The sequence below is a fragment of the Lissotriton helveticus genome, chromosome 5_2 (assembly GCF_964261635.1).
Source record: "Lissotriton helveticus chromosome 5_2, aLisHel1.1, whole genome shotgun sequence".
Classification (NCBI taxonomy): domain Eukaryota; kingdom Metazoa; phylum Chordata; class Amphibia; order Caudata; family Salamandridae; genus Lissotriton; species Lissotriton helveticus.
In genome coordinates, this window is record NC_136066.1 from 4,646,471 (window position 1) to 4,672,588 (window position 26,118).

A 26,118-nucleotide genomic window follows, 5' to 3' on the forward strand; every position below is an offset into this window, starting at 1 on the left:
GTACTTTTGCCTCTAGCCTCATAAAGAGACTAGATGGATGTGTTTAGAACAAATACATATATATTTTATATATACCTGGTGTGGTTCTCCTTTCATTTGGTCATTCATGAGATTATAGACTGGTGAAACAAGCTGCTTTACATTCCTTCAAGACTTAGCCTGAAGGCTGCTCTCCATAGCTACCACTAGGATAGCTTTCTATAAAGGTCGTCTTAAACCTACCATCTATAAGGGTCGTTTGGACTGGTGTAAGGTGCCTACTAGAATAGTGGACAGGATATGAAAGGCCAACTTCTCACAGTATTCAAAAGTAATTTCTATGTAATTTATACTGTTTTTAAAAGCATATACAAACCTGTAAATTTTGAAAATCCATTCCCAATTGCATTACCTTGTAAAGTTTCACTATTGCAAGTGCATTTTACCTACCTGTACCAAGTCCTGCTTGGTTCTAGAAATGAAACATAAGTATACCTTTTTTATATTACCCAATTGGTCTGGATTCTGTCTCCGAGTGTGTGTTATCAGTTCATTGAGTGAATACAATAAATGTTTAACACGCTCTCTTGATAAGCCTAACTGCTCGCCCACACTACCACTAACAGAGCCTTTGCAATACCTCTAGGGACCCCCTGGACTCTGTGCACACTATACCTTACTTTGGTATAGTATATACAGAGCCAGCTTCCTATACTTTGGCCAAAACTTTAAGCTCTAGGCTAAATAGAGAGATTGGGTGATATGAAGGTCAACCCTCAGCCGGCCTGGCCTAGGGAAAACACAATCTCAGCCTGGTGCCAGTATGGTTGCAGGACAGCCTTGCCGACGCAGACTTGACCACACCCAGCAGGCAATCAGAGTTTGGGCACAAATTCTTTAAAGAACTCTCTGGGGAATCCATTGGGCCCAGGAGCCTTACCAGTGTTCAAACCTTAAGCACGGGCTCCAACAATTTGCGGGCAGCTAGGGAGAGAGCCCCGAGCGGGACAGTCTGCACGAATTCTTCTATTTCTGTCCTGGTGAACACCCCCTTCCTAGCATAGACCCCCTCAAAATGGGAAGCGGAACTGCTAGCCATCTCTCCGGGGTCAATAAGTAATTCACCGGACTCATCCCTGATCAGGGGAAAAGGAGGTAACTGGGGGATACCCTGAAGTAATCTGTGGAGCATTTGACTCGATTTGTCCGCCCCACTGATAAATACGGCTTTCAGATGCCTGACAGACCAACCGTGCCTCACCTGATAGGGTCTGGTGGTACTGCTGCTGTACCAGACCAGGCTTTCTGCGCTCAATTTGGCCATCATGTTGGCGACCCAGTATATCTAATTCTGTAATCCAGGCATCAAGGTCTGTCAACTCCTGCATCTTGAGCTGTCGCTCCCCTGTGCAGTAGCTAATGAATGTCCCACGTAGGATGGGTTTCACTGCCTCCCATAAAGTCTGAGGGGATGTTACAGTGTCTACATTGTGTTTAAAGTAGTTTTCTATAGAACGCTCCATATGTTTAAGATAGTCTGAGTTCGGAGGTGCCAGGGAGATAGGCACCAACGGAATGCTGGGTGCCTGGAGCCCCAGGGCCAGCGGGGAATGATCGGACAATCCTCTGGGCAACACGGTAATGTCTGATATGCGGAGCATATAAGAGTCGGGCACTAAAAACAATCAAGTTGGGATTACAAGACGTGGGAAGCCAAAGTGGTGTAACCCCTGGCCGAGGCATAGTGTGCCCTTCATACACATGGCAGGCCCAGTGCTGATATAAAGGATAAATGCATCTCGTCTATCTCTGGACGCTGTCCCCGTGGGCCCCACCTATCCACAGCGGGGGCCACCCCTAACACTATTCTATAAAGGATTGTCCAAGGGGGGAGGGCATATATACTTAGTAGCGTAACAGATTATCCATCAGTGTATCAACCATATCTAGCTGTCCATGTCTTGATATGCAGAAATGGAACGGTCTGCCCGATCAGCGCGCCCGTACCCCTGGAGCCCTTTGTGAACCCTGAGCGATAGATCTGTGAGCACCTCCATCTAGCCAGCCATGGGACCTTATTCCAGATGAGGTGACTTTCTTGTAGTACATCAGCCCCCATCCGCTTTGCTTGTTTCATGACTGCCCCTATCTTAACCCTTTTGAGCAGGTCATTTACGTTTCACAACACTACCGTAGGTGGTCAGTGGGAGGGATAGGTGTGGTGCTGCGGCCAGGGCGACTGACGCTGGAATCTGGGGCCCAGGGTTCGATCCCCGACACCAGCGGCAGGTCAACCCAGCACCATGTGACTCTGGGCAATAGCTTGCTAAATCTTCCCAACGGCCCCCAGCGCCGGGACGCCCCCGGGTAACTGTTGGCGCTTTACAAATACTGGATTTACTGTGAAGGGGCACTCATGTCCAGGCCGTGCAATAGCATCTGCAGGACCTGAGAAGGAGGCATGTAAAAATGTAAACAAACAAATATAAAAGACTGTAACCATAATAATGAAACAGCATCTACAAATTAAACAAAGATCTAATTCCCCTCCCCCACCTCCAGGGGAATATACACTTCAGAGTTTGTGGGAGGTACCAACTAAAGCATGCCTTCCTGCCATCGTCACCTAGGAGACCGTGCGCCTGATGTCTGAGAGGTTGGGAGACCCCCTTAGAGGCTGGATTGTCAATCGTTCGTGGAACACCTCCATGATGAAGGAGACCTGTTGTGACACTTCGCCGGAGTGTTTGTGAGCTTGAACTGCTTGTCACCCAGGGAGGAGTCTGGATCGATGCGCGGAGGGGTGTGAGGCTTAACATGAATCCTTTCGTCAATCCAATGAAACACCTCCTCGGGAGAACCAAAGAAAAGTGTCAGAGAGTGATACAAAACTGAGTTTTGCAGGATATAGGAGCATGCACTGAATGTTGGCGGCCTGGAAGGACCAGCGTTGTTGCTGCACCAGCCTGGTGTAGTCTGGGAAAATCATTATGGCATGCGATTTGAATGGAATGTTATCCTGGAGCCGGGCATGTTTAAGGATGGTGTCTTTGTCCATATAGTTTAAAAGATTTGCAATAACTGGTCTGGGCGGGGGGCGTCGCACCAGAGCCCGCTGAGCTCACTCAACCACAAAGCAAGGGGAGAGCAACTGGTCAATGAAATGTTCCATTGAAGAGCCCTCAAACCCCTGAGGAAATCCAAATAATCACAAGTTGTTATGGCGTGCCCTTCCCTCTGAGTCTTCCACATATGCTGCCAGTTCCCTGGTCACGGTAAGCTTAGACATGTTTGCTGCAAAGATGTGACTAAATCTTCCACCCGAGACCCAGGCCTCTGCCTCCGTAATTCGCTTCACTGCATTACGTAGGTCCTGACGGGATAATGTGACCTCCAAGCCCACTGCACCCATCTTGGTATCAAGTACATCTTGTGACTGATGCAATGGCTGCCAAAAGGGCGGCTCTGTCTGGAACGGTCATGACTGCTTGCCCCTGACAGGGTAAAGGGCCCTCCCATTGGGTGTATTTGTCCAGTATTCTCTGTTTGGCACCGGGCGGCACTTTTCCTTAGCCCTATTGCACAGTTGAACCTGGGCACAGTCTTCACCTTGGTATGTCTGGCACCACAACTAACACGTCCGACCACCACCATAGCCTTGTGGGCCACTACGCCTCGCTCGCCCCCAACGGTCAGGTAGGTATAAAATCGACCCCCGTCTTCCTTGTCACCCAACCCGACACTCACCTCCGGTGTCACCACTCCAGCTCTCTCCCAGGCCTCGATACCTTCTCACTGCTTGATCTGCTCAATGTCTAACCTCTTTGCCTCGGTTGCTTGTGACCATCAGGGGAGATCTCTGAGAAACTGCGTCTCAGGCTCCAGGTCATGGATTGAGCTCCACCACAGGCCCACTGCCAGAGCCAATGCACCTTCAGTACTCTTGGTGGCCGGGCACTGGGGCTTAGGGGAGGGGGGAGGGAGGAGGAAATCACCGAATCAGCTGAGGCGACCACCGTGGAGCCTAGCACCCCTCTGCACTTCAGTGGCCCATACGTGACGTGGTCAGATTTCTCTGCAGGCAATTGCCCTCACTGAGTGGCTGCACCCAGAAGTCCTAGCAGGTCGCTTCCCTTGCTCGACAACTCTGGGGGCGTCCAGCTCCCCAAAACTCTCCTGTGGCACTGCAGGCACCTCCTGGACCACGGCACTTTGGATTGTGGTGCCCCCCACCGAGGTGTGATGGGACGATTTTGTCGGATGGCAGGTGACTATGTAGAGCCACTTGACATCGCAGCCACCATAATCAGTGTTCAAGCCATGCCCATCACACATTTATGATTTGTTGGGGTATCAATCATCCTCTTTTACGATTGATCTGATATTTATGTTTTACATTAGGTTCATCAGGAGCCTGTTCTTTGGCTCTCTTTATGTGAGACAGTCTCGATGATGGGGTGTCGGACCAAGTAGCCATCTGGGACGGCAACATCGATAGTTCATCCATACAAAGTCTCAAGAAGCAACTTCGATCATTTACAAACATACTTTCGATGTTGGATTTGGTTTGACAAATGGTCGGCCTTGGTTCCCTCCAGATAAGAGCGCAAGGCTAAATCAACACTGAGGTTGTGCAACATGATATGCTGAGAATGACATGGGACTAATGTCTTCACTTAGATGGAAGTCTGACAACACTTTTGAAATGAAGACAGGGAAGCGAGTTCAGAGAACCATGTGGAACACAGACACAGGTTTGCCAGTACAAAGGGCTTGCAGATAACGGAGGGGTCCGGCCAATGTCATGGCCTCCAAGAACGGAGTTCATATCTGTGTATCCATCAGTTCAAAAGGTTTAAGCACAAACTTGGTGTAATTTAGGTTCCGAAATAAAGGGTCTGGGTTGATCAGCGTGCAAATATTTTATCTCCAAATCCTCTTTGCACCTAAAGGTTTCTCAGTGAAGCAAAAGCAAAGCCTTAATGTTTTGTTTAGAATCAAGTCTGTTTTGGTGGGGCCTGGTAACATCAGACTGAAATCTGCCGCTGGAAGCTCTTACGCTCCAGCCTTCAATTCGATGGACCAACTGACCTGACAATAGGCAAGACGAGCTCAGGGATATCAATATTTGGAAGTTCCCACAATGACTTTCAATGTCGAAAGGCTCCAATTCAGCTTACATGGAGCATTAGGAAGACCAGCAATCCTCACTTCCAAGACACTACTAACAGCTTCAAGCTCATTATTGAACTACTGAGAGAACTTCCGAGTGCCAATTTCTCTTTTGAGAGAAATGGTCAATGCATGATTCGCAGAGTCCCTCAGATGAACCATCTTGGCAAATTTGCATCCAGAGTAAGTGCTCACCTAACTTCAACTTACTTTGTCAATCCCCACAGGAATGACTGTACAAGCCTTTTTCTGCCAAAGCACTCATGTTTTACATCCTTGTTTAAGTGTGGTTGTAGGCTTCAATGTCTCCAGGAAACAGATGTTATGTAGCAATATAAACATGTGTTGTTCTTGATAGTGTAACACTCTGGGACTGCACTCTGAATGTTACACATGAGGATCTACAGGCCACAGTTCAGTCGAACAGTGACCACGGCGAGGTGTTGGACTGAGGGCCACCTTTTGTACGGTTGTCATTGTGCTCAGCAGGTAAAGGAGAAAAGGGGATCGGTAAAGTGGTGTCTTTAATGCCTGCTGCCGCTTCCAGCGCAGTTTCACAATTTAGTAGACTTTACATTCTTGTGGGTTGGAATAGACAAAGCACCCTCCTGGTGTCGACATCTGGAGCTAGAACTACACGCCCTAGGTGAGAGGGACGAGAGGCTCAATGGCCTTTAAGTAAGGTATACGTTTCTAGATTCCTCAGAGAGGTTAGTTCTGGAGTCAAATCATAATGCAAGATTTGTTTATGGGTGAAGTCCCAGAAACTCTGCAGCATCATAAGCTCTTTCCACGGTACAGCCTGTTCACCTATGGTAGGGTCTCCCTAAGCACTCACGCGCGGGCAGACGCTGCAAAGCCGATATCTTGCTTGTTTCTAAGTCAATCTGTGGTCTCAAGACATTTAAGGGGATTGTGGTCACCAATACCAGTCCCTGTGGCTGAGTAAAAAGCCCATTAATGTGCCAAAGACCACCTTTCAAGATTACTCGTTAGAGAGTCACAGGGCCGGTAGAAATGTAGTACTACTTTTCCCCTCTGACTCTGGTGGTACCCTTCATCTTCTAATTACTTCCAGCAGAGCCTCGTGCTCTCTAGGCTCAAAGACGCAGTGGGATATCCATGTGGCAAAGGCATGGAGTTATTTTTCCTTTGAGATCCCAGGAGGAAATATACCCACCAAGTAATGTGTAGCTTGTGTATCAGACTTGATATAAACTACTTTCAATCATGTGCTGATCGCCAGTTTTCACAATTCAAGTTGGGAGAGTTTGTTACAATACTGATTTGCCGCACAATTGATTTTAGAGGTTTCTATAGGCTCAGAGACGGGTATTCTCTGGCTGGGCACATATTCTTAACATTAATCCAGGATTGATGTTCAACTACAGCGAAAAGGAACCTTCTGGCTCGGGCTGACTGCAGAGAAAGGTCCCAGTATCCCAGCATAGGAGGACATGCTACGCACAGTCTATTCAGTGCTCCAAAATATATTCGTGCCTTCATTTTAGAAAATGTCATTGGAAATTATTTCATTCAATACGACACTCTTGTGCGTCTACAGTGCCACGTATCCCCTCACCAAACAACAATCGTACTTCCATTTTTTGAATAATTAACAATTGGCAAGACATTTTTAATGAACAAAGTTCAGAACTTTAACTAGGGCTGTTCAAAAATACCCTGCTGTGAAAGTTTCACAAGTTGTGTGAATATTATGCACGCTCCCAGGGTGCATCTCTCTTTGAGACCAGTATAGAAACACGTTCACGCTCTGATACGCCTGCAAGCCTGCCCTAAGGAAATACACTTAACATTGTAACACTACACATTCCATTTTGAGTTCTTTTTATCATAAAATAACCTTGACTTATGTACCGGTCCAATTTAATTTATATGTAATACAATTTAAATGACTTGTGGTGTCTTTAAAATGATTCCTATGCTGTTGATCTTAAGGTTCTCTGTTCAGAGTTCCAAAATCAAAGCGATATGTTTAATTTGAGATAGGGCTTTGTTTACAAATATTAACAGCTGTGACAGACAAATATAATAACACGGACAGGATTGTGTACAAGTAGTGACAGCTGTGACAGTCGGATCGAATAACACGGACAGGATCGTGTAGAAATAGCGACAGCTGTGAGTCTGATCTACTTACACAGACAGGGCAAGCCATTCTCCATAAGATGACAAGCTGCGGATTCCTGCAGTCGGTGGCTGTCCCCTTCCTGTCCTACCTGCCAGCCGGGCCTGATGTTTCCCAACAGCTCCAGTGGTTTACAGTAGCATCAATGATTGAGCTTTGGGTGGGGTAAAGCTGCTGTACCCATGGCCCTCTGACCTCACAAAGGTCTAAGGCAGCAGCTGCCTGGACTCAGAGGCTACATCACTGAAGCAGGAGCAGCTGTGCTGGCCTCATACCCCCAGTTTAAAGTAGAAAACACCCACAGCGGTTGAAGTGTGTGTGTTGGAGTGAGGAAGTTCAAGGTAAGAACCAGACAGAATCGTACAATACCATCAACACCAAAGAGAAATGTACTAAAGTAATGGAAGAGACACGTCCTAGGCAAAGTAAAGCAAGGCAATCATTGCATTTGCTTCTCTAGCAAGAGTCAGTCCACACACATTTAACTACAATAATGCCTTCGTTTCAATCACAGCCCAAGCCAAGTTCCAGCATCATCACAGGACAAGCTAAGCTCCAGCCTTGGTCAAAACTGTGCCACTGCCTCGGTCACAGACAAAAAGAAGTGTGGCCCTGCTTGCAGTCACATTTGCCTCATTCGTGGCCATAAGTGAGAATGAACCTAGGACATGGTACAAGCTTCTGTCAAGCCAATGTAGAACTCACACGCAAATCACAACCAACCCTAGCTCCATATTGGAGTCACAGCCAATCCTAGCTCCATTCTCAAGACACAGTCAGTCCTAGCTCCATACTCGAGAGACAGACAATACTAGCTCCATTCTCAAGTCACAGCCAATCCTAGCTCCGTACTCGAGACACAGACAATCCTAGCTCCATACTCAAGTCACAGCCAATCCTAGCTCCATTCGCTCCATTCTCAAGACACAGCCAGTCCTAGCCCCATACTTAAGACACAGCAAATCCTAGCTCCATTCTCAAGTCACAGCCAATCCTAGCTCTGTACTCGAGATAGTCAATCCTATCTCCATACTCGAGTCACAGCCAATCCTAAGCTCCACACGCGAGCCACAGCCAATCCTAGCTCCACACGCGAGCCACAGCCAATCCTAGCTCCACACGCGAGCCACAGGCAATCCCAGCTCCATACTCATCTAATCCCAGGAATCAGCAAGTCACAGGAAATGGTGAGCCATTGCCTTTGCCACTGGTTGATCCAAGCTTCTGACACTTCAATCCAATTGTCAAACTCAGTCAATGCCAATCCCAATGTCAACCATTATTGATTGCTGATCCCAAGGCACAGCCACATCCAAACCCAACCCAGGCACATAGTCGCAGTCAATCACAAGTCCCATTCCCAGGTTCCCTCGATTAAACCCACGGAGCAACACCGTCCACCATAAACTACCATCAGCACCAAACAAACAGGAAGTGACCAAGTGAACAGCGTCAATCAACTTACCTCAGTCTTTAAAGACCCGATCTCAGTCATCAGGCACTCTAGCTTCTGGTCATAGGCTTGCATTCTGCTGCGGAGGAGATCTTCCTCCTCAGTCGAGAGGTCGCAGGAATGACTGGATGACATTTTGTCTATTTCTGGTGGTGTTATTTCGAGGCGATGAGTTGCGCCCTGACAAGATAGAGAATGCGAGAAACTAAATGTAGAGAATTCAGAAGGCATCGAAATGATTTTTAGACTGGGGAGTAATTTGAGTGGGACATATATGGAAAGGAAAAAAAGAATAAGAACCAGTATTAACAAGATGGATTGGAGGGAGGCAATGATGGAGAACCGCATTCATAGAGGCAGGGAAGTGGGGGTGGAGAGTATCTTTCTCAATGACTAGGGCTGTGTGTGCCGAGATCACAGACACGTAGAGGGATTGATAACCATGTCCAACTGTGTGAAGATCAGAGGCAGAGGACAACCATGTGTGTGTATTAAGAGGCAGATACCAAAGGCAGGGAATAAACGACAATGTGTGCGCAGAGAGAAGAGACAAGCGGAGTGCACAGCCAGGGGAGGAACGGTAATCTCAATATGTACAGAGAGAAGTAGGAGATGAATGATCGGGCATGTTTGTGAGTGCCGAGAACCAAGTGAGGAACCAAGTGAGGAACAATGCGAGTGTGTGCGCAGAATCAACAACCATGTCCATGCGTGCAGAGATCAGAGGAAATAAATGAACTACAAGCAGGGTGATTGTTTTTTTAGAAGAGGTCTTTATTGCCATATTTCCATTTGAGATAGACATGTGTACACAAATGCAAGGAATGGTCACCCACGTGCGAATTTATCTAATACAGAGGGATCTGAAAATATCTTAGGCTTTTAAGATTCAAAGTGCAATATAACAATATGCTCAGTGGCAGTAAATAAGGAAGAGAAAAAAAGAGCCAGGGACAGGTTGAGAGTAAAAGTCAGGAAAGATTAACGACCTCTAAACATCTAAGGGTTTACTGCAGGGGGAGGGTGTAAGTAAGGCAGAGTTGACCATTTGCAAGAGGGCAAAGAGAAACATGGAATAATTCAGAACGTTTGTGCAGAGACGAGCAGCCGAGGAACAACGTATGTGTGCACCAGCAGGGGTTGAGAGCCACATCTGGACAGAGATGAGAGGCAGGGGAGGAACATATATACCCACGCATGGCAAGGCGAGCACGGGATGAATGGTCAAGATTAAGCAGAGACAATCTCTTGATGGGCAACTCTGTGTATGCAGAGATTACAGCTGTGGGAGGTGTGGGGGTGAGTAACCATTGCATTTGTCTAGAGCGAAGCAGGGTGAGGACGACTATATCCATGTGTGCAGAGATCAGAGACAAGGAATGAGGCATGGATGGCCAGGACACAGACGCAAGCAGGGGATGAAGGCCTGTGTGCAGGTACCAGAGATGAGCACAGTATGGATGGACAACCACATTCAGGTATAAATATATTGGAGGGAGGCAAGAAGGAATAAAAGGTTTCCGAATCTTAATTCAGAGAGCTCTAATGACGTATGGCTGCCAGGAAGCATTAGGATTGCCAATCCAACAAGTCACAACCTTATGAGATCAGCAAGGCTAGAGTCCACAGGCGTCTCACAAGGCTCGCACTCTCTGTGAATGCCTGTGTCAATGACCTCAAAGATGGTGAGGAATCAGTGTTCTCGCTGCACGTACTCTGGAGCGGTCCAACTCTGCACCCTAACTACAGAGTGGGGACAGTCTCATTGTTTCTGTAATAGACGTTTCAGGACTCTTGGCAAATGAAGGGCTTTTTGGCTCTGTGTGCACTGCAGAATGACTGGAAACACATCATGGTACTTTCAGAAATGAGCAGACAGAGCAATGTAGACATTGGGGCGTGTTCTAAAGGTTTTTTCCCCAGAAAGAGATAGAAAGTGAACCAGCTGGAAGTTTCCCTTTGGAACCAGAGCGTTCTAGAGTCTTACACCTCCTTCCATTTACAGTACACCCAGCATCAGAGAACGCTGAAACTAACAAATACCAGAACGGCGGAGTATAGTGTTTGTTCGGTGGGCTGTTTACACCTCGCTTTGCCAAGCAGGGCTTACACAGCTCTGGCTTGGGAGTCCCAACAGCCTAGGAGCCTTTGTGATCTCATCACCACAGGTCAGCAGGTTCAGACATCCTAGTTGAAACCCAAGGCCTAAATTCATACTTACCACCCTGTTGGAGTCCTGGTTGTTGGCACACGTGCAAAGACACCCCTTTTCAGCATGAATTGGGCAGTTCCATAGAAGCCCAGATGTTCTGCTTCAGTAGAGCTGCCTCAAAGCTCACACAGCAGTAAGGTGGCCAACCGCTGGCTTCCAGGCTTGCAGTCTGATGACATAACAATCTGAGATTGGCAGTCACATGGCTGGATTCCACCAATCAGACAGCAAAGCCTGCTATGGGTTTAATACTGTGCTGAGTTCTGTGAGCTCACTTGACCTGAGACACTGGAGAACACAAACGATCAACACGGTGAACTGTAGGAGGACACAAAAAATGAATTGGGTAGAGGACTGTAGGAAGCTGGCTCTTTATATAATATACCAAAAAGAGGCGCACTGTGCAGAGAGTTATGAGTGGACAGGGCTTCAACAATCCCAGGGTGCTCTATTTGTGGCTGTGTGGTCGAGCAGCCTTAGGCTTATCAGAGGGAGTGATAGGCATTTGTTGTACGCACACAAGCAAGAAATGAGACACTCTCGCACTCAATAAGGAAGCGTACACCAATTTAGAAAAACATTGCTTTTTATATTAATTTAGACACCAAGATCTACAACATTTGGCAAGGACTTCTCTAGTTCGCAATTTTCAAACATTTAGAAAATGTAGCTGTCGGATTTGAGGCATGAGCCTCGAACGCAATAATGTTATCCTATGGGAGCAAGGTACACAGCATTAGTTCACTAGCAAACAGTTTACAGGACTATTCATCTGGACTCAAGGTAGGGTCAAGGTCCTTAGAACCATCAGCAGTTTCGGGTTAACTGCCCGGATGCAGAGGTGTTGGGAGCAAGAGTAGCCTCAAACGCTACTGCTGAATTCTATGGAGAAACCTGGAAGCAGAATAATGCTGCAAGTGGGAACTTGGGGACAAGTCCGTCGGAATCCAAAGGGGGGCTCAATTCATCAGGGTCTCTGGAGCAAGGGTGCATAGACAGTCTCAGACTTGGGCTGTGGGCCACGGGTGCAGAGGTGTTTTGTCCGGCGAGTCGCTTGCATTGGAGTCTCTAACTTTTGGGGATGACCTGGAGATGGGGACTAAACAGGGCAGCAGGGCCTCTCTCAGTGCTGGCCTCTCTGGCGCTGAAGTCCCTCGCTGGTAGGTTGGTCTTGGCAGGGTTGGTGTCCGGACAGGACACTGAACAGGCCTTGGCTGCTGCAAGGGGGCAGTACCAAGGGTAATGGTGCAGGGTGGCTTCTGAGGGTCCTGGCGCTCCCAAACTTGGTGAGGAGGGGGGGCGGATTTGACCCCCTGGAGCACAGTGACATTACGGACAGTGCCTGCAGGCTGCATGGAAGTGGATCCTTCACTTCAAGGGAGCTGCTGACAGGTTGGCGAAGTGATGGCAGCTCTCCGAGGCTTTTGGAGGATGCACAGCTGCAAGATGAGACAGGTCTTTGCAACAGTGAGACAGGAGCAGGCAGGCAGGGCTTGGCGCAAAGTCCACAGCTACTCCACAGTTCTTACGTTCATTAGCTCTTCTTTTTCCTTCTTGTTCTTGGGTCAGGTGAACCAGAGTTCCTGGTGTCAGGGGGCCACCAAAAAAACAAGTTACTTACCTTTGGTAACTATGTATCTGGAAGAGATATAGGTTAGTTGTAGATTCCTTACCGTAGAATTTCCCCAAAGCATCAGTCTTGATCCGGAGATTTTTTTCTTCAGTAATACCCCTGCCCGTCGGTAGATGGCATAGGTTGACTCAGCATCCTTCATTGTGGTCGTCAGGAGGACGTCCCAGTGCCTACTTAGATGCCGACCCTATGCGCTGACCAGACTTTCCATGCCAGAAGTGCAGAGCCATGCAAGACACTGACCACTGATGCACCACAACTAGGGCCCTGTAAGGGAGTCCCTATCCCTAGAAATTAGTTACAGAACAGGGAGGATGGGTGGGGCGGTAAGGAATCTATAACTAACCTATGTCTCTTCCAGATACATCATTAACGAAGTTAAGTAACTTGTTCATCTCAAAGAGACTGTTAGTTGGAGATTCCTTACCTTATAATAGATATCCCAGCAATACCATCTCCGGAGGAGTGTCTGCGAAACAAGTGCACCCAAGAAAGTCCTGGAGGACCGAATGGGCAAAATAGCCGTCACTCCGGACTTGACTGTCCAGGCAATAGTGTCTGGTAAATGTGTGCAGAGATGCCCACATTGCCGCCTGGCACATATCAAGGAGTGGGACTCCACGTGTCAATGCAGTGGTTGCTGCCGTTGCCCTAGGGAGTGAGCACGCAACCCCACTGGAGGATCCTTCTTCGCTAAAGCGTAGCAGATCTTAATGCAAAGAACAAGCAATCGAGACACAGTATTTAAACAGTCCGGCCTTTCTGGGCACCCCCACAGCCAGCAAAGAGTTGATCATCAACCCGGAAATCTTTGGTGCGGTCAAGGTAGAAGGACAGCGCACGTTTAGGGTCCAGACGGTGGAGTATCTCCTCCTCCTTGGAAGGGTGTGGAGGTGGGGAAAAGGTAGCAAAGGTAATGGATTGTCCTACATGAAATGGTGAAACCACTTTAGGATGGAACGAAGGCTTCGGTCTAAGCACCACTTTGTCCGGATGCACAGAGAAGAAAGGGGCCTGAAACTCACTCAGCCTTCGAGCAGAGGTGATGGCTACAAGGAAGACAGTCTTGAGAGTGAGGAGCCTGAGAGGGCAGTTATGAAGGGAGCACACATAAGAAATGTGAGAACAAGATTCAAGTCCCACTGGGGCATTATGAAGCGAGTAATGCCCTTAAAGAATCTGTTAACAATAGGAGACTTGAACAAGGATGGCTGACCCGGCAGCTCAAGAAAAGCAGAGATAGCTGCAAGATATCCTTTGAGAGTGCCCAGAGCACTGCTGGGCCAAAGAAAGTATGTACAAGAGGACCTCTGAAAGAGGGGCAGAGAGGGGATCCACAGCCTTTCGGCTGTTCGGGAGGATAGGCATGAAACTGCACTGTGTCCAGAAGAGCTCCGATGAAAGAGACCATCTGAGAGGAAGTCAGGAGAGGGGAGACGACAGCCTGTGGCGAGCCCGCCTTCAACAGCCAGTCTTCGAGATAGGGGGAAGACTGGAAATCCAAATCTGTGCAGATGAGCTGTGACCACCACCATCTCTTTTGTAACACCTGAAGGGCACTGGAAATGCTAAAGGGGAGCACAGTGAACTGAAAATGCTCGCGGCATACCGTGAACCGTAGATAGCGTCTATCGGCTGGCAAGACAGGAATGTGGAAATAAGCATCCTGCAAGTCCAACGCCACCATCCAGTCTCCAGGGTCGAGGGCAGATAGGACCTGAGCCAAGGTTAGCATTTTGATCTTCTCCTTCCAGAGGAAGCTGTTGAGGGCCCTGAGGTCTAAGATAGGACTCAGGCCTTTCTCCTTCTAGGGCACCAGAAAATAGCGGGAATAGCAACCACAACCCTCTTCTGGCACAGCGACCCACTCTATAGCTCCCTTGGCCAAAGGAGCTGGGACTTCCTGGCGGAGAAGTGCCAAATGATCCTCCGACATGCGATCGTAAGACGGTGGCAAGGAGGGAGGGGTAGTCTCAAAGGGGATGGAGTAGCCCCTTCAGAGGATTTGCAGAACCAACCTGTCTGACATGATGGATTGCCAGTGGGGGAGGTGATGGAGAATCCTACCTCCAACTGGCTGAAAATGGGCTTGGAACATTGGACTAGGAAGATTCAGAGGCAGTGGGGTGTGGCGGGGGATGGTGGACTGGCCCGCCCACTGGCTCCGAGACCTGCAAGGACGCTGGGTCCCACGCCTGCGGCCAGGCAGAAGCTGCGCAGCTTGCGTGAACCAGTGGCTAGGCTGGGCCGGACGTGGTTGGATGCCCCTTCCGTAGCCCAGAAGGGAAGAAAAGAAGACTGGAGTGGAATGCGCAGGGAGGCCTAAAGAGCTGGCCGTAACTCGAGAGTCTTTAAAGCGCTCAACCGCCAAGTTTTTGTCGCCAAAAACACGACGCCCATCAAAGGGCACGTTCATCAAGGTTGACTGGACATCCCCCTAAAAGTCAGATGTCCTCAACGAGGCTTAGCGTCTAAGGGCTACTGACGTGCCGATCGTTCTGCCCAGTGAGCCGGTGGCATCCAGTCCACACCGAATGGCGAATTTGGCAGTGTCTCTGCCACCCGCACCTGCCTGGGAGAGAACAGCCCGGGCCTCCTCCGGGCACTGAAGCAGCACCTACGCGACCGTTTCCCAGATGGCATGGGAGTAGCGGCCAAAAAGGCACGCAGTATTCACCGACCGCAGTGCCAAGCTGGAGGAAGAGAACATTGGCTTCCCAAGATGGTCCAGCTTCTCGGATTCCCTATCTGGAGGAGTAGAAGAGAACGCAGTAGGAAGGGTGTTGGGTAAGGAACACTGGGTCACACGTGCCGGGTGATGGTGGAGGGCAATTGTCCGCTCTACAGGAGCCTCTGTGCTGGGCGGGGACCAAGTGCCCAGGAGCACATCAGTAAGGTCTTCATTGAACGGCAATAGGGGTTCAGAGGAAGAAGCTGCAGGCTGAAGCACCTCGGTCTGGAGGTTAGTCCTGACTGTTACTGAAGGGAGCTCAGGCCAAGGACTTCGGCTTCCCTTCTCGCCACCACAGCATAGGATGCTCCCTCCTCCGTAGCCACGGTAGGGGGAGAAAGAAAACCAGTGTCTAGAGAGGTGTTGAGACCACTGGCATCACACAGGTCGTCTTGTAAGTCCAGTTCTTCCAGCTGGTCAGTTAAAGGGTCCAGTGACCCCTCCCAGTCCTCATCACCAGCCTCTGGTCGATAGAGAACACCAGGGATGAACAGGGGTAAAAAGTACCCTCTGGCGTCGGTTCCGACGCTGGCCAATGTCGGTCCGGCTCCGTGTCCAACTCGGGGATGAGGAGGCGTCGGCCGGGGGCACACCTGGCGCCGGGGGCATCATCGTCAAGATCAGCACTGGGGAAGGTTGAGTAAGATCGACCGGCGTCGATCTGGATCCAGACTTGGATCCGCGGGGGCCCTGCTGCGCCAGGGCCGGAGATGGCGGCATCGAATACCCCGGACCTCCGACCCGCTCCGCGGGGCCCGAAGGTGCACCGGCGGAAGCGGGCTGCCCAAAGACGAGGTGTAGGGCCTCGTAAAATTGTCTAAGTTGGGCAGGGGACGCTACGGCTACCGGAAAGGGTGGGAAGCACAAAGTCGTCCCTGAAGCAGGCCTTGGAGATATAGCCTTTGAGCGACGATGCTCCGCGTCCTGCGTCGTGTCAGCCGATCGACCAGGAGAAGGTGAAGAGCGCTTATGCTTCTTAGCCTTCTTCTTGTTTTTCGACTTACCCTTAGACCTCAACAACTAGGAGTGCGGCGAGGAGTGGGGGCACTGCAAACGGCCTAGTGACCTGGAGCGACGCAGAGCCGACCGTTGGGCCTCCAACAACTTTTGGGACAGCTCCCGTAAAGTCTTTGGGTTCATGGCCCGGCAGTCAGAGCACGACTTCGGGTTGTGGTCGTGCTCCAGACATTACAAGCACACAAGGTGCTCATCCGTCACAGACATCATTTTGTGGCAGGCACTGCAGGGCTTGAAGCCGGTCAGACATAGGGACATCCCTCGCGCACCAGGCGTCCAAGGCTCGAAAAAGACGTAGCCAAAAAACAGCTAAGGGGTAGCTCTCTCCGGATATGTGCTAGGCTGGTGCAGAAAAAGAAAGAACTGATGTCAGCACGCAGGGGCGGCATCTAAGTAGGCACCGCAACGTCATCTCGGCGACCAAGACGCTGACTGATGCGGAGTCGACTGACGTGGAGTCGACCGACGCCACCTACCGATGCGCAGGGGTATTGATGAAGAAAAAAATCTGTGGATCCAGACTGACGCCTGGGGGAAATTCTACGGTAAGGAATCTACAACTAACAGTCTCTTTCAGATTACTAAATTTAGGGGTGTTAAAGGGAGTGAAAGGTAGTAACTAGTGGGCTGCTTACCCTTGGGATCATTAAACCCCTATATGATCACTTCCTGTGGAGGGTGGGCATAACCCCGTCCCAGAGTTCCTAATTCCATCCACAAAACAAGAAGTTGGAACCCTTTTTCTTGGAGCACATATGGCAGCCCCCCTTAGGGGTGTGACTAGCCTGGCAGTGCAACAGCCTACTTGCATAGTTAATTTCCCGCCTGTCCTGGTGCCAAATGGGCGTAAAAGCAGGGGGTTCTATCACGCGGGTCGGGGGAAGCTGGATTCGCATATCAGAGGTGGCAGGGACTTTGAAGTCCCTGGTCTTGAAATGAAGATTCACTAGCCATCTTCCTGTAGGAGGTGAGAACACTTCCTCCGGAGCAGGCATTGTTTCTGGCCTCCGAGAGCGGGGGCTCTCACTTCCATGGGGCCAGAAACTCATCTGTGGTGGCAAGCTGGTCGATACCAGTCACCCAGCACACTAGAGGACTAGTAGGCTTCTGGGTGCATGTCATAATTAACTTTGTACGGAAATCAGTATAGATTTATTAAGTCAAGGTGTGTGATACCAAACATCATAGGTTGCAGTAAAGTCATCATGTAGTTGGGGGAACACGTAGTGACCAGTGCCCAGTACATGTACTTAAGATACCTACGCATTTAGTAATTGGGCTAGACCGCACAGGGGCATAGCTCCTCTTGCCCTCACGTGTAATATAATGCACCCTACCTTAGGGCTACAAGTCCTTCTCTAAGGGTAACTTACATTTATTATATGCAGTGACTTTGGCATGGCACACACTGAGTGTGCCATGTCGTGTCTTCACTCAAGGTCTGCACCATGACACGCAGCCTGCAAGGGCAGGCTGTATGCAATTTGTATGGGGGTCCCGTAGGGTGGCATAATACACGCTGCAGCCCCTTAGGAACTGTCTTCCGGTTCCCATGCCCTAGATACAAGGGGTGCCACTTACTAGGGACTTACAGGGGTGCCAAAGTGTGTATCAATTGGTTAACAATTTGAATATTTTACTTTGTTTTAGGGAAAGAGCATTGACACTGGGGCCTGGTTAGCAGGGACTCCAGTGCACATCAGTCGAAAAACATCAGAATCAGTAGCAAAAAGTGAGGATGACCATGACAAACAGGGGCACTTGCTTACGAGAACAAACTGAAAATGTGGCTAAGATCAGGATTTTTTTTTTTAAATCTTGAAGATGAAATAAAAGAATTGGTTGAGGAAAGCTGTCCCGGGCTGTCAGAAAGTGGGACACCTGGAGGAAACCATTTATTGTCAGTGAGTGGAACCATGCTGCAAGAGAGGTGCGCTTTACTGCCCTCCGTGTACCCCGTACTGCCAGAGTGGAACCATGCCGCAAGAGATGTGCCCTATGCGGCTCGAATGGTACTACTTGCTGCCAGAGAAGGGAACTCCATGTAGACACAGAGCAGAACCATGCTGCCAGATAGGTGCCCGGTGCCGACACTGGGGCACTCCATGCTGCAACAGACATGCTCCATTTGGCAAAGAATAGTGGTCCAAGCTGGCAGACAGTGGCATTCCGCTGCAAAACCATCACCTTTTGTTGCCAAGGAGGGCACCCAATGAAACCAGAGAATGGCACCATAATGCCAGAGACAACTCCTTGAGATGTCCAGGACAAACTAAGAGACAAAGTTAAGCTGGGATATTTCTTAATTTTCAATGGCTAGGGCCATGAGCTGCGTTTAAGCCACTAATGTAGGACTGGGGATCTCCTGAATGGTAAAATCCAAGCACATCTTCTGGATATGCAAGACAAATACTAATTAACGAACAGATAGGATACATTTCAGCAGAGTTTATTTGTGGGTGATATTGAAACTGAGCCAGGTTTTGGCATGTAGTCGCTTGCTGATCCCAACATTCCTTTAGAGCGTTCTTGACCGTAACCCTACGAAACACAATCCTAAAAGGAAAGGGTTTTTGAGTTATCAGGGGGTTACAAGGTTTTTATGAAGTACCAAGAGTCGACGCTAGCTAAAGCAGTGAAGCTTGCAATCTAATGTGGGTTTGCGGCACAGCAGAGGTGGCTCTTTTTGCCCCAGGGGTTCCCTATGTTTTGTCCATTTCAAGTCAGTTTGACATTGGGTGGCCGCTTGCCGTGCCCTGAAATCTGGAGCCGCAGTGCATGGACGTTGCATGCATTAACATGGATCGTTGCTCTGGCAACCATCAATGAGCTCCTGAGAGTATCCTGCGGCTGGCCTGAGGGAAGAGGATTACAAACATTTAAATAAAAATGTACTTCTGCATATGATTTGCAGTGTGAATGAGAGCCTTTACGTTAATTGTGGTTATCGTGCTTCTAGCTTTTTGATTATTTTACTTATAATTTTACATTTGTGTGTCTAGGCACAAGCATAAGGAAGAATCACAAAGAACTGGAGGTAGTAATACATAACAATATTTACAAATGGCCGTGGTGGAATAATTGGGAGCACATCTAATCCCCTTGTGCATTCAAAGTGAGGATACAAGTATTGGTGCCCCTCGAGGTTAAGAGAACTGCACCCCACTGCCTAAGGTGCCAAAACACCGATGCCCAATTGACCCAGTGAGAACATACAACAGAAATAAACCTCGGCACTCCTATTCAATTTTGTGTTGATTCATAAAGTTATCTAAGCAAGTCAGTGCAAAGTACCAGCAGGACATCAATATCGTTCTTGCCGAATCAATTTAATATAAATTCCAGAATCTTAGGTTGCAAAGTTAAAAAAACAACAGTAACAATGTAATTAGGAGAGGCAGCTTGATCTGACAAGAGTTGAACCGGCAGCAGACACGTGTTTTGTTTCATAGAAACTTTTTCAACGCTTCAATAATTGTTTGCAAGAGTAACCAAAAAGTAATATCTGTCTGTCCAAGTCTTGTCATGGGGATTCGTTTGTCCCTAGGTATGTTAAGTCTCTCTATGTACCGGTAGACAGCGTCACGTACTCCTTGGTTAAAAAATCTACTCGTTATTTGCTAGTTTTGGTGGTCACATAGTCTTGGGCTATAATATGCCCCTTGTAACCTCGAGAGTCCCTTGCGGCTTTACACGACTGCGCCGCCATTGTGGAGAATGCTTTCATATACAGCAGGCTGAAAGTTAAGGACTTCACAGAAACATATGAATCAACTGTGAACAAAGGAGTGGCCGGGACTTCGAAATCGCCTGGGGTCCTATAAAATGTATCCCCTCCCTGCGATACCTTGGCAGAAAAGTAGTTCATCAATTGCATGTCAATGTAACCTAACTTTTCCATCGACTCAAAGTACATTTGACCTCTTCTAGGCCATGATCGGTGGCTTAAGAAGAGGCTTGTTTCTCTGGCAATCCAGAGATTACGTTCTTTCTTGGAGTGTGCGACTTGTAAGGGTAAACACACTTCAGGGTGTTACCAGATAATTTTTTGCATTAATTTCCATCATGATCTAATGGCACAGAATGAATGAACAAGTTGCTTATCTTCGATAATCTTCCTGGTGGATACTCTAACCTTGTGAATACTCACCCAAGTGCCATACTGGATCAAATGTCCTTTAAACAATACCTCTGCATACCAGTAGGTGGTGTCATGCGGCTCCGCTACTAACGCCGTTCCACTCCAGAAGTGAGGCGTGGAGTTGCTCATAATGAAATGAAATGAAACATAAATGTATAAAGCGCAAGACTTTCACCCGAGGGCGTCAAGGCGCTAGCTCAGCACAGGACATACCAGACACCTTTTTGAGATCACCTCAGAGATTAAAGAGCCACGTCTTTAACAACTTTCTGAAAGCCAACAAGTGAGTTTCTTCCTTAAGCTGCAGCAGAAGGGATTTCCAGAGTCTGGTTGTGCCAACCAGAAAACTCCTGCCAACCCAAGAACATTTCTTGAACCTGGGCATTAACAAGTTGTGAGAGTTTGCTGAGCGAAGATGACGGGCAGGAACATATGGCTGCAAATTCTGTTCGAAAAAAGCTGGTCCCGTGTTATGAATAGCTTTAAATGCTATACAAAGAGCAAAATCCTCTTTTGCGATTCTCAAATAGCGATTCTCGAGGAATCGCTATTTGAGAATCGTAAAATGCTATGTATGTAGGATTTGCAATACATTTTGCGAATCCTACATATTCCTTAATTGCGAATTTTGCTTTGCAATTAAGGAATACCTCGCCATTCATTCCTATGGGGCCAGAGACCCATAGGAATGAAACGCGAGACATTATCAATTTGCGATTAGCAATTAGAGAATCGCAAATTTAGAATGCAATTTCAAGGGTGCAAGGGTGTCAAAAGGACACCCTGTTGCACCCCTGAAATAAGCATGGGTGCACATGTGGCGCACATGTATGTGCTTCACATTGCACTTTGAAAAATGGCCTTCACAGCGACAATCCACCAACACGCGGCAGACACTCAAATCAATCAATCAGAGTACTTGTAAAGTGCGCTACTTACCCGTGAGGGTCCCAAGGCGCTGAGGGGAGAGGGGGGTGCTGCTACAGCTCGAAGAGTCAGGTCTTGAGGAGGCGTCTGAAGGTGAGTAGGTCTTGGGTCTGCCGTATGTGGGTAGGGAGGGTGTTCCAGGTCTACCTTCGGGCATCAATGGCCTTCACAGCGACTCTCCATCAACACGCGGCAGACACTCAAATTCACCATCGGGCATCAATGGCCTTCACAGCGACTCTCCACCAACACGGGTCAGACACTCAAATCTACCATCGGGCATCAATAGCATTCACAGCGACTCTCCACCAACACGCGGCAGACACTCAAATCTACCATCGGGCATCAATGGCATTCACAGCGACTCTCCACCAACACGTGGCAGACACTCAAATCTACCTTTGGGCGTCAATGGCCTTCACAGCGACTCTCCATCAACACGCGGCAGACACTCAAATCTACCATCGGGCATCAATGGCATTCACAGCGACTCTCCACCAACACGTGGCAGACACTCAAATCTACCATCGGGCATCAATGGCATTCACAGCGACTCTCCACCAACACGTGGCAGACACTCAAATCTACCTTTGGGCGTCAATGGCCTTCACAGCGACTCTCCACCAACACGCGGCAGACACTCAAATCTACCATCGGGCATCAATGGCATTCACAGCGACTCTCCACCAACACGTGGCAGACACTCAAATCTACCTTTGGGCGTCAATGGCCTTCACAGCGACTCTCCATCAACACGCGGCAGACACTCAAATCTACCATCGGGCATCAATGGCATTCACAGCGACTCTCCACCAACCCGAGGCAGACACTCAAATCTACCTTCAGGCATCAATGGCATTCACAGTGACGCTCCACCAACACACGGCAGACACTCCAATCTACCTTTGGGCGTCAATGGCCTTCACAGCGACTCTCCACCAACACGGGTCAGACACTCAAATCTACCATCGGGCATCAATAGCATTCACAGCGACTCTCCACCAACACGCGGCAGACACTCAAATCTACCATCGGGCATCAATGGCATTCACAGCGACTCTCCACCAACACGTGGCAGACACTCAAATCTACCATCGGGCATCAATGGCATTCACAGCGACTCTCCATCAATACGCGCAGACACTCAAATCTACCATCAGGCATCAATGACATTCACAGCGTCTCCAACACGCGGCAGACACTCAAATCTACCTTCAGGCATCAATGGCATTCACAGTGACGCTCCACCAACACGCGGCAGACACTCCAATCTACCATCGAGCATCAATGGCATTCACAGCGACTCTCCACCAACACGCGGCAGACACTCAAATCTACCATCGGGCATCAATAGCATTCACAGCGACTCTCCACCAACCCGAGGCAGACACTCAAATCTACCATCGGGCATCAATGGCATTCACAGCGACTCTCCACCAACATGCGGCAGACACTCAAACCTACCTTGGGGCATTCACAGCGACTCGCCACCAACACGTGGCAGACACTCAAATCTACCATCGGGCATCAATGGCAGTCACAACGACTCTCCACCAACACGTGGCAGACACTCAAATCTACCATCGGGCATCAATGGCCTTCACAGCGACTCTCCATCACACGGCAGACACTCAAATCTACCATCGGGCATCAATGGCATTCACAGCGACTCTCCACCAACACACGGCAGACACTCAAATCTACCATCCGGCATCAATGGCATTCACAGCATCTCCAACACGCGGCAGACACTCAAATCTACCTTCAGGCATCAATGGCATTCACAGTGACGCTCCACCAACACGCGGCAGACACTCAAATCTACCATCGGGCATCAATAACATTCACAGCGACTCTCCACCAACACGTGGCAGACACTCAAATCTACCATCGGGCATCAATGGCCTTCACAACGACTCTCCACCAACACGCGCCAGACACTCAAATCTACCATCGGGCATCAATAACATTCACAGCGACTCTCCATCAATACGCGCAGACACTCAAATCTACCATCAGGCATCAATGACATTCACAACGACTCTTCATCACACGCGCCAGACACTCAAATCTACCATCGGGCATCAATGGCATTCACAGCGTCTCCAACACGCGGCAGACACTCAAATCTACCTTCAGGCATCAATGGCATTCACAGTGACGCTCCACCAACACGCGGCAGACACTCCAATCTACCATCGAGCATCAATGGCATTCACAGCGACTCTCCACCAACACGCGGCAGACACTCAAACCTACCTTGGGGCATTCACAGCGACTCTCCACCAACACGCGGCAGACACTCAAATCTACCATCGGGCATCAATGGCAGTCACAACGACTCTCCACCAACACATGGCAGACACTCAAATCTACCATCGGGCATCAATGGCCTTCACAGCGACTCTCCATCACACGGCAGACACTCAAATCTACCATCGGGCATCAATGGCATTCACAGCGACTCTCCACCAACACACGGCAGACACTCAAATCTACCATCCGGCATCAATGGCATTCACAGCATCTCCAACACGCGGCAGACACTCAAATCTACCTTCAGGCATCAATGGCATTCACAGTGACGCTCCACCAACACACGGCAGACACTCAAATCTACCATCAGGCATGAATGGCCTTCACAACAACTCTCCACCAACATGCGTCAGACACTCAAATTCACCATCGGGCATCAATGGCCTTCACAGCGACTCTCCATCAATACGCGCAGACACTCAAATCTACCATCAGGCATCAATGACATTCACAGCGACTCTTCATCACACGCGCCAGACACTCAAATCTACCATCGGGCATCAATGGCATTCACAGCGACTCTCCACCAACACGCGGCAGACACTCCAATCTACCATCGGGCATCAATGGCATTCACAGTGACTCCACCAACACACGGCAGACACTCAAATCTACCATCAGGCATGAATGGCCTTCACAACGACTCTCCATCAATACGCGCAGACACTCAAATCTACCATCAGGCATCAATGACATTCACAGCGACTCTTCATCACACGCGCCAGACACTCAAATCTACCATCGGGCATCAACGGCATTCACAGCGACTCTCCACCAACACGCGGCAGACACTCAAATCTACCATCGGGCATCAATGGCATTCACATCGACTCTCCACCAACACGCGGCAGACACTCCAATCTACCATCGGGCATCAATGGCATTCACAGTGACTCTCCACCAACACACAGCAGACACTCAAATCTACCATCAGGCATGAATGGCCTTCACAACGACTCTCCATCAATACGCGCAGACACTCAAATCTACCATCAGGCATCAATGACATTCACAGCGACTCTTCATCACACGCGCCAGACACTCAAATCTACCATCGGGCATCAATGGCATTCACAGCGACTCTCCACCAACACGTGGCAGACACTCAAATCTACCATCGGGCATCAATAGCATTCACAGCGACTCTCCACCAACCCGAGGCAGACACTCAAATCTACCTTCAGGCATCAATGGCATTCACAGCGACTCTCCACCAACACGCGGCAGACACTCAAATCTACCATCGGGCATCAATGGCAGTCACAACGACTCTCCACCAACACGTGGCAGACACTCAAATCTACCATCGGGCATCAATGGCCTTCACAGCGACTCTCCATCACACGGCAGACACTCAAATCTACCATCGGGCATCAATGGCATTCACAGCGACTCTCCACCAACACACGGCAGGCACTCAAATCTACCATCCGGCATCAATGGCATTCACAGCATCTCCAACACGCGGCAGACACTCAAATCTACCTTCAGGCATCAATGGCATTCACAGCATCTCCAACACGCGGCAGACACTCAAATCTACCTTCAGGCATCAATGGCATTCACAGCATCTCCAACACACGGCAGACACTCAAATCTACCATCCGGCATCAATGGCATTCACAGCATCTCCAACACGCGGCAGACACTCAAATCTACCTTCAGGCATCAATGGCATTCACAGTGACGCTCCACCAACACGCGGCAGACACTCAAATCTACCATCGGGCATCAATAGCATTCACAGCGACTCTCCACCAACCCGAGGCAGACACTCAAATCTACCTTCAGGCATCAATGGCATTCACAGTGACGCTCCACCAACACACGGCAGACACTCAAATCTACCATCAGGCATGAATGGCCTTCACAACAACTCTCCACCAACACGCGGCAGACACTCCAATCTACCATCGGGCATCAAAGGCATTCACAGCGACTCTCCACCAACACGCGCCAGACACTCAAATCTACCATCGGGCATCAATGGCATTCACAGCGACTCTCCACCAACACGCGGCAGACACTCCAATCTACCATCGGGCATCAATGTCATTCACAGTGACTCTCCACCAACACACGGCAGACACTCAAATCTACCATCAGGCATGAATGGCCTTCACAACGACTCTCCATCAATACGCGCAGACACTCAAATCTACCATCAGGCATCAATGACATTCACAGCGACTCTTCATCACACGCGCCAGACACTCAAATCTACCATCGGGCATCAATGGCATTCACAGCGACTCTCCACCAACACGCGGCAGACACTCAAATCTACCATCGGGCATCAATGGCATTCACAGCGACTCTCCACCAACACACGGCAGACACTCATATCTACCATCGGGCATCAATGGCATTCACAGCGACTCTCCACCA

At 49.2% G+C, this 26,118-nt stretch overlaps 1 protein-coding gene across 7 annotated transcripts in view; it reads right to left on the reverse strand.

Moving 5' to 3' along the window:
• The window catches only part of ODF2 (outer dense fiber of sperm tails 2), a 306,180-nt gene that overhangs the window by 187,810 nt on the left and 92,252 nt on the right, over positions 1-26,118 (reverse strand). For all 7 annotated transcript variants that reach the window (XM_078646615.1, XM_078646614.1, XM_078646612.1 and 4 more), the window contains one exon: positions 8,766-8,933. In XM_078646615.1, coding sequence (XP_078502741.1) covers positions 8,766-8,933 — 168 coding nt within the window. The remainder of the gene's footprint in view (positions 1-8,765; positions 8,934-26,118) is intronic.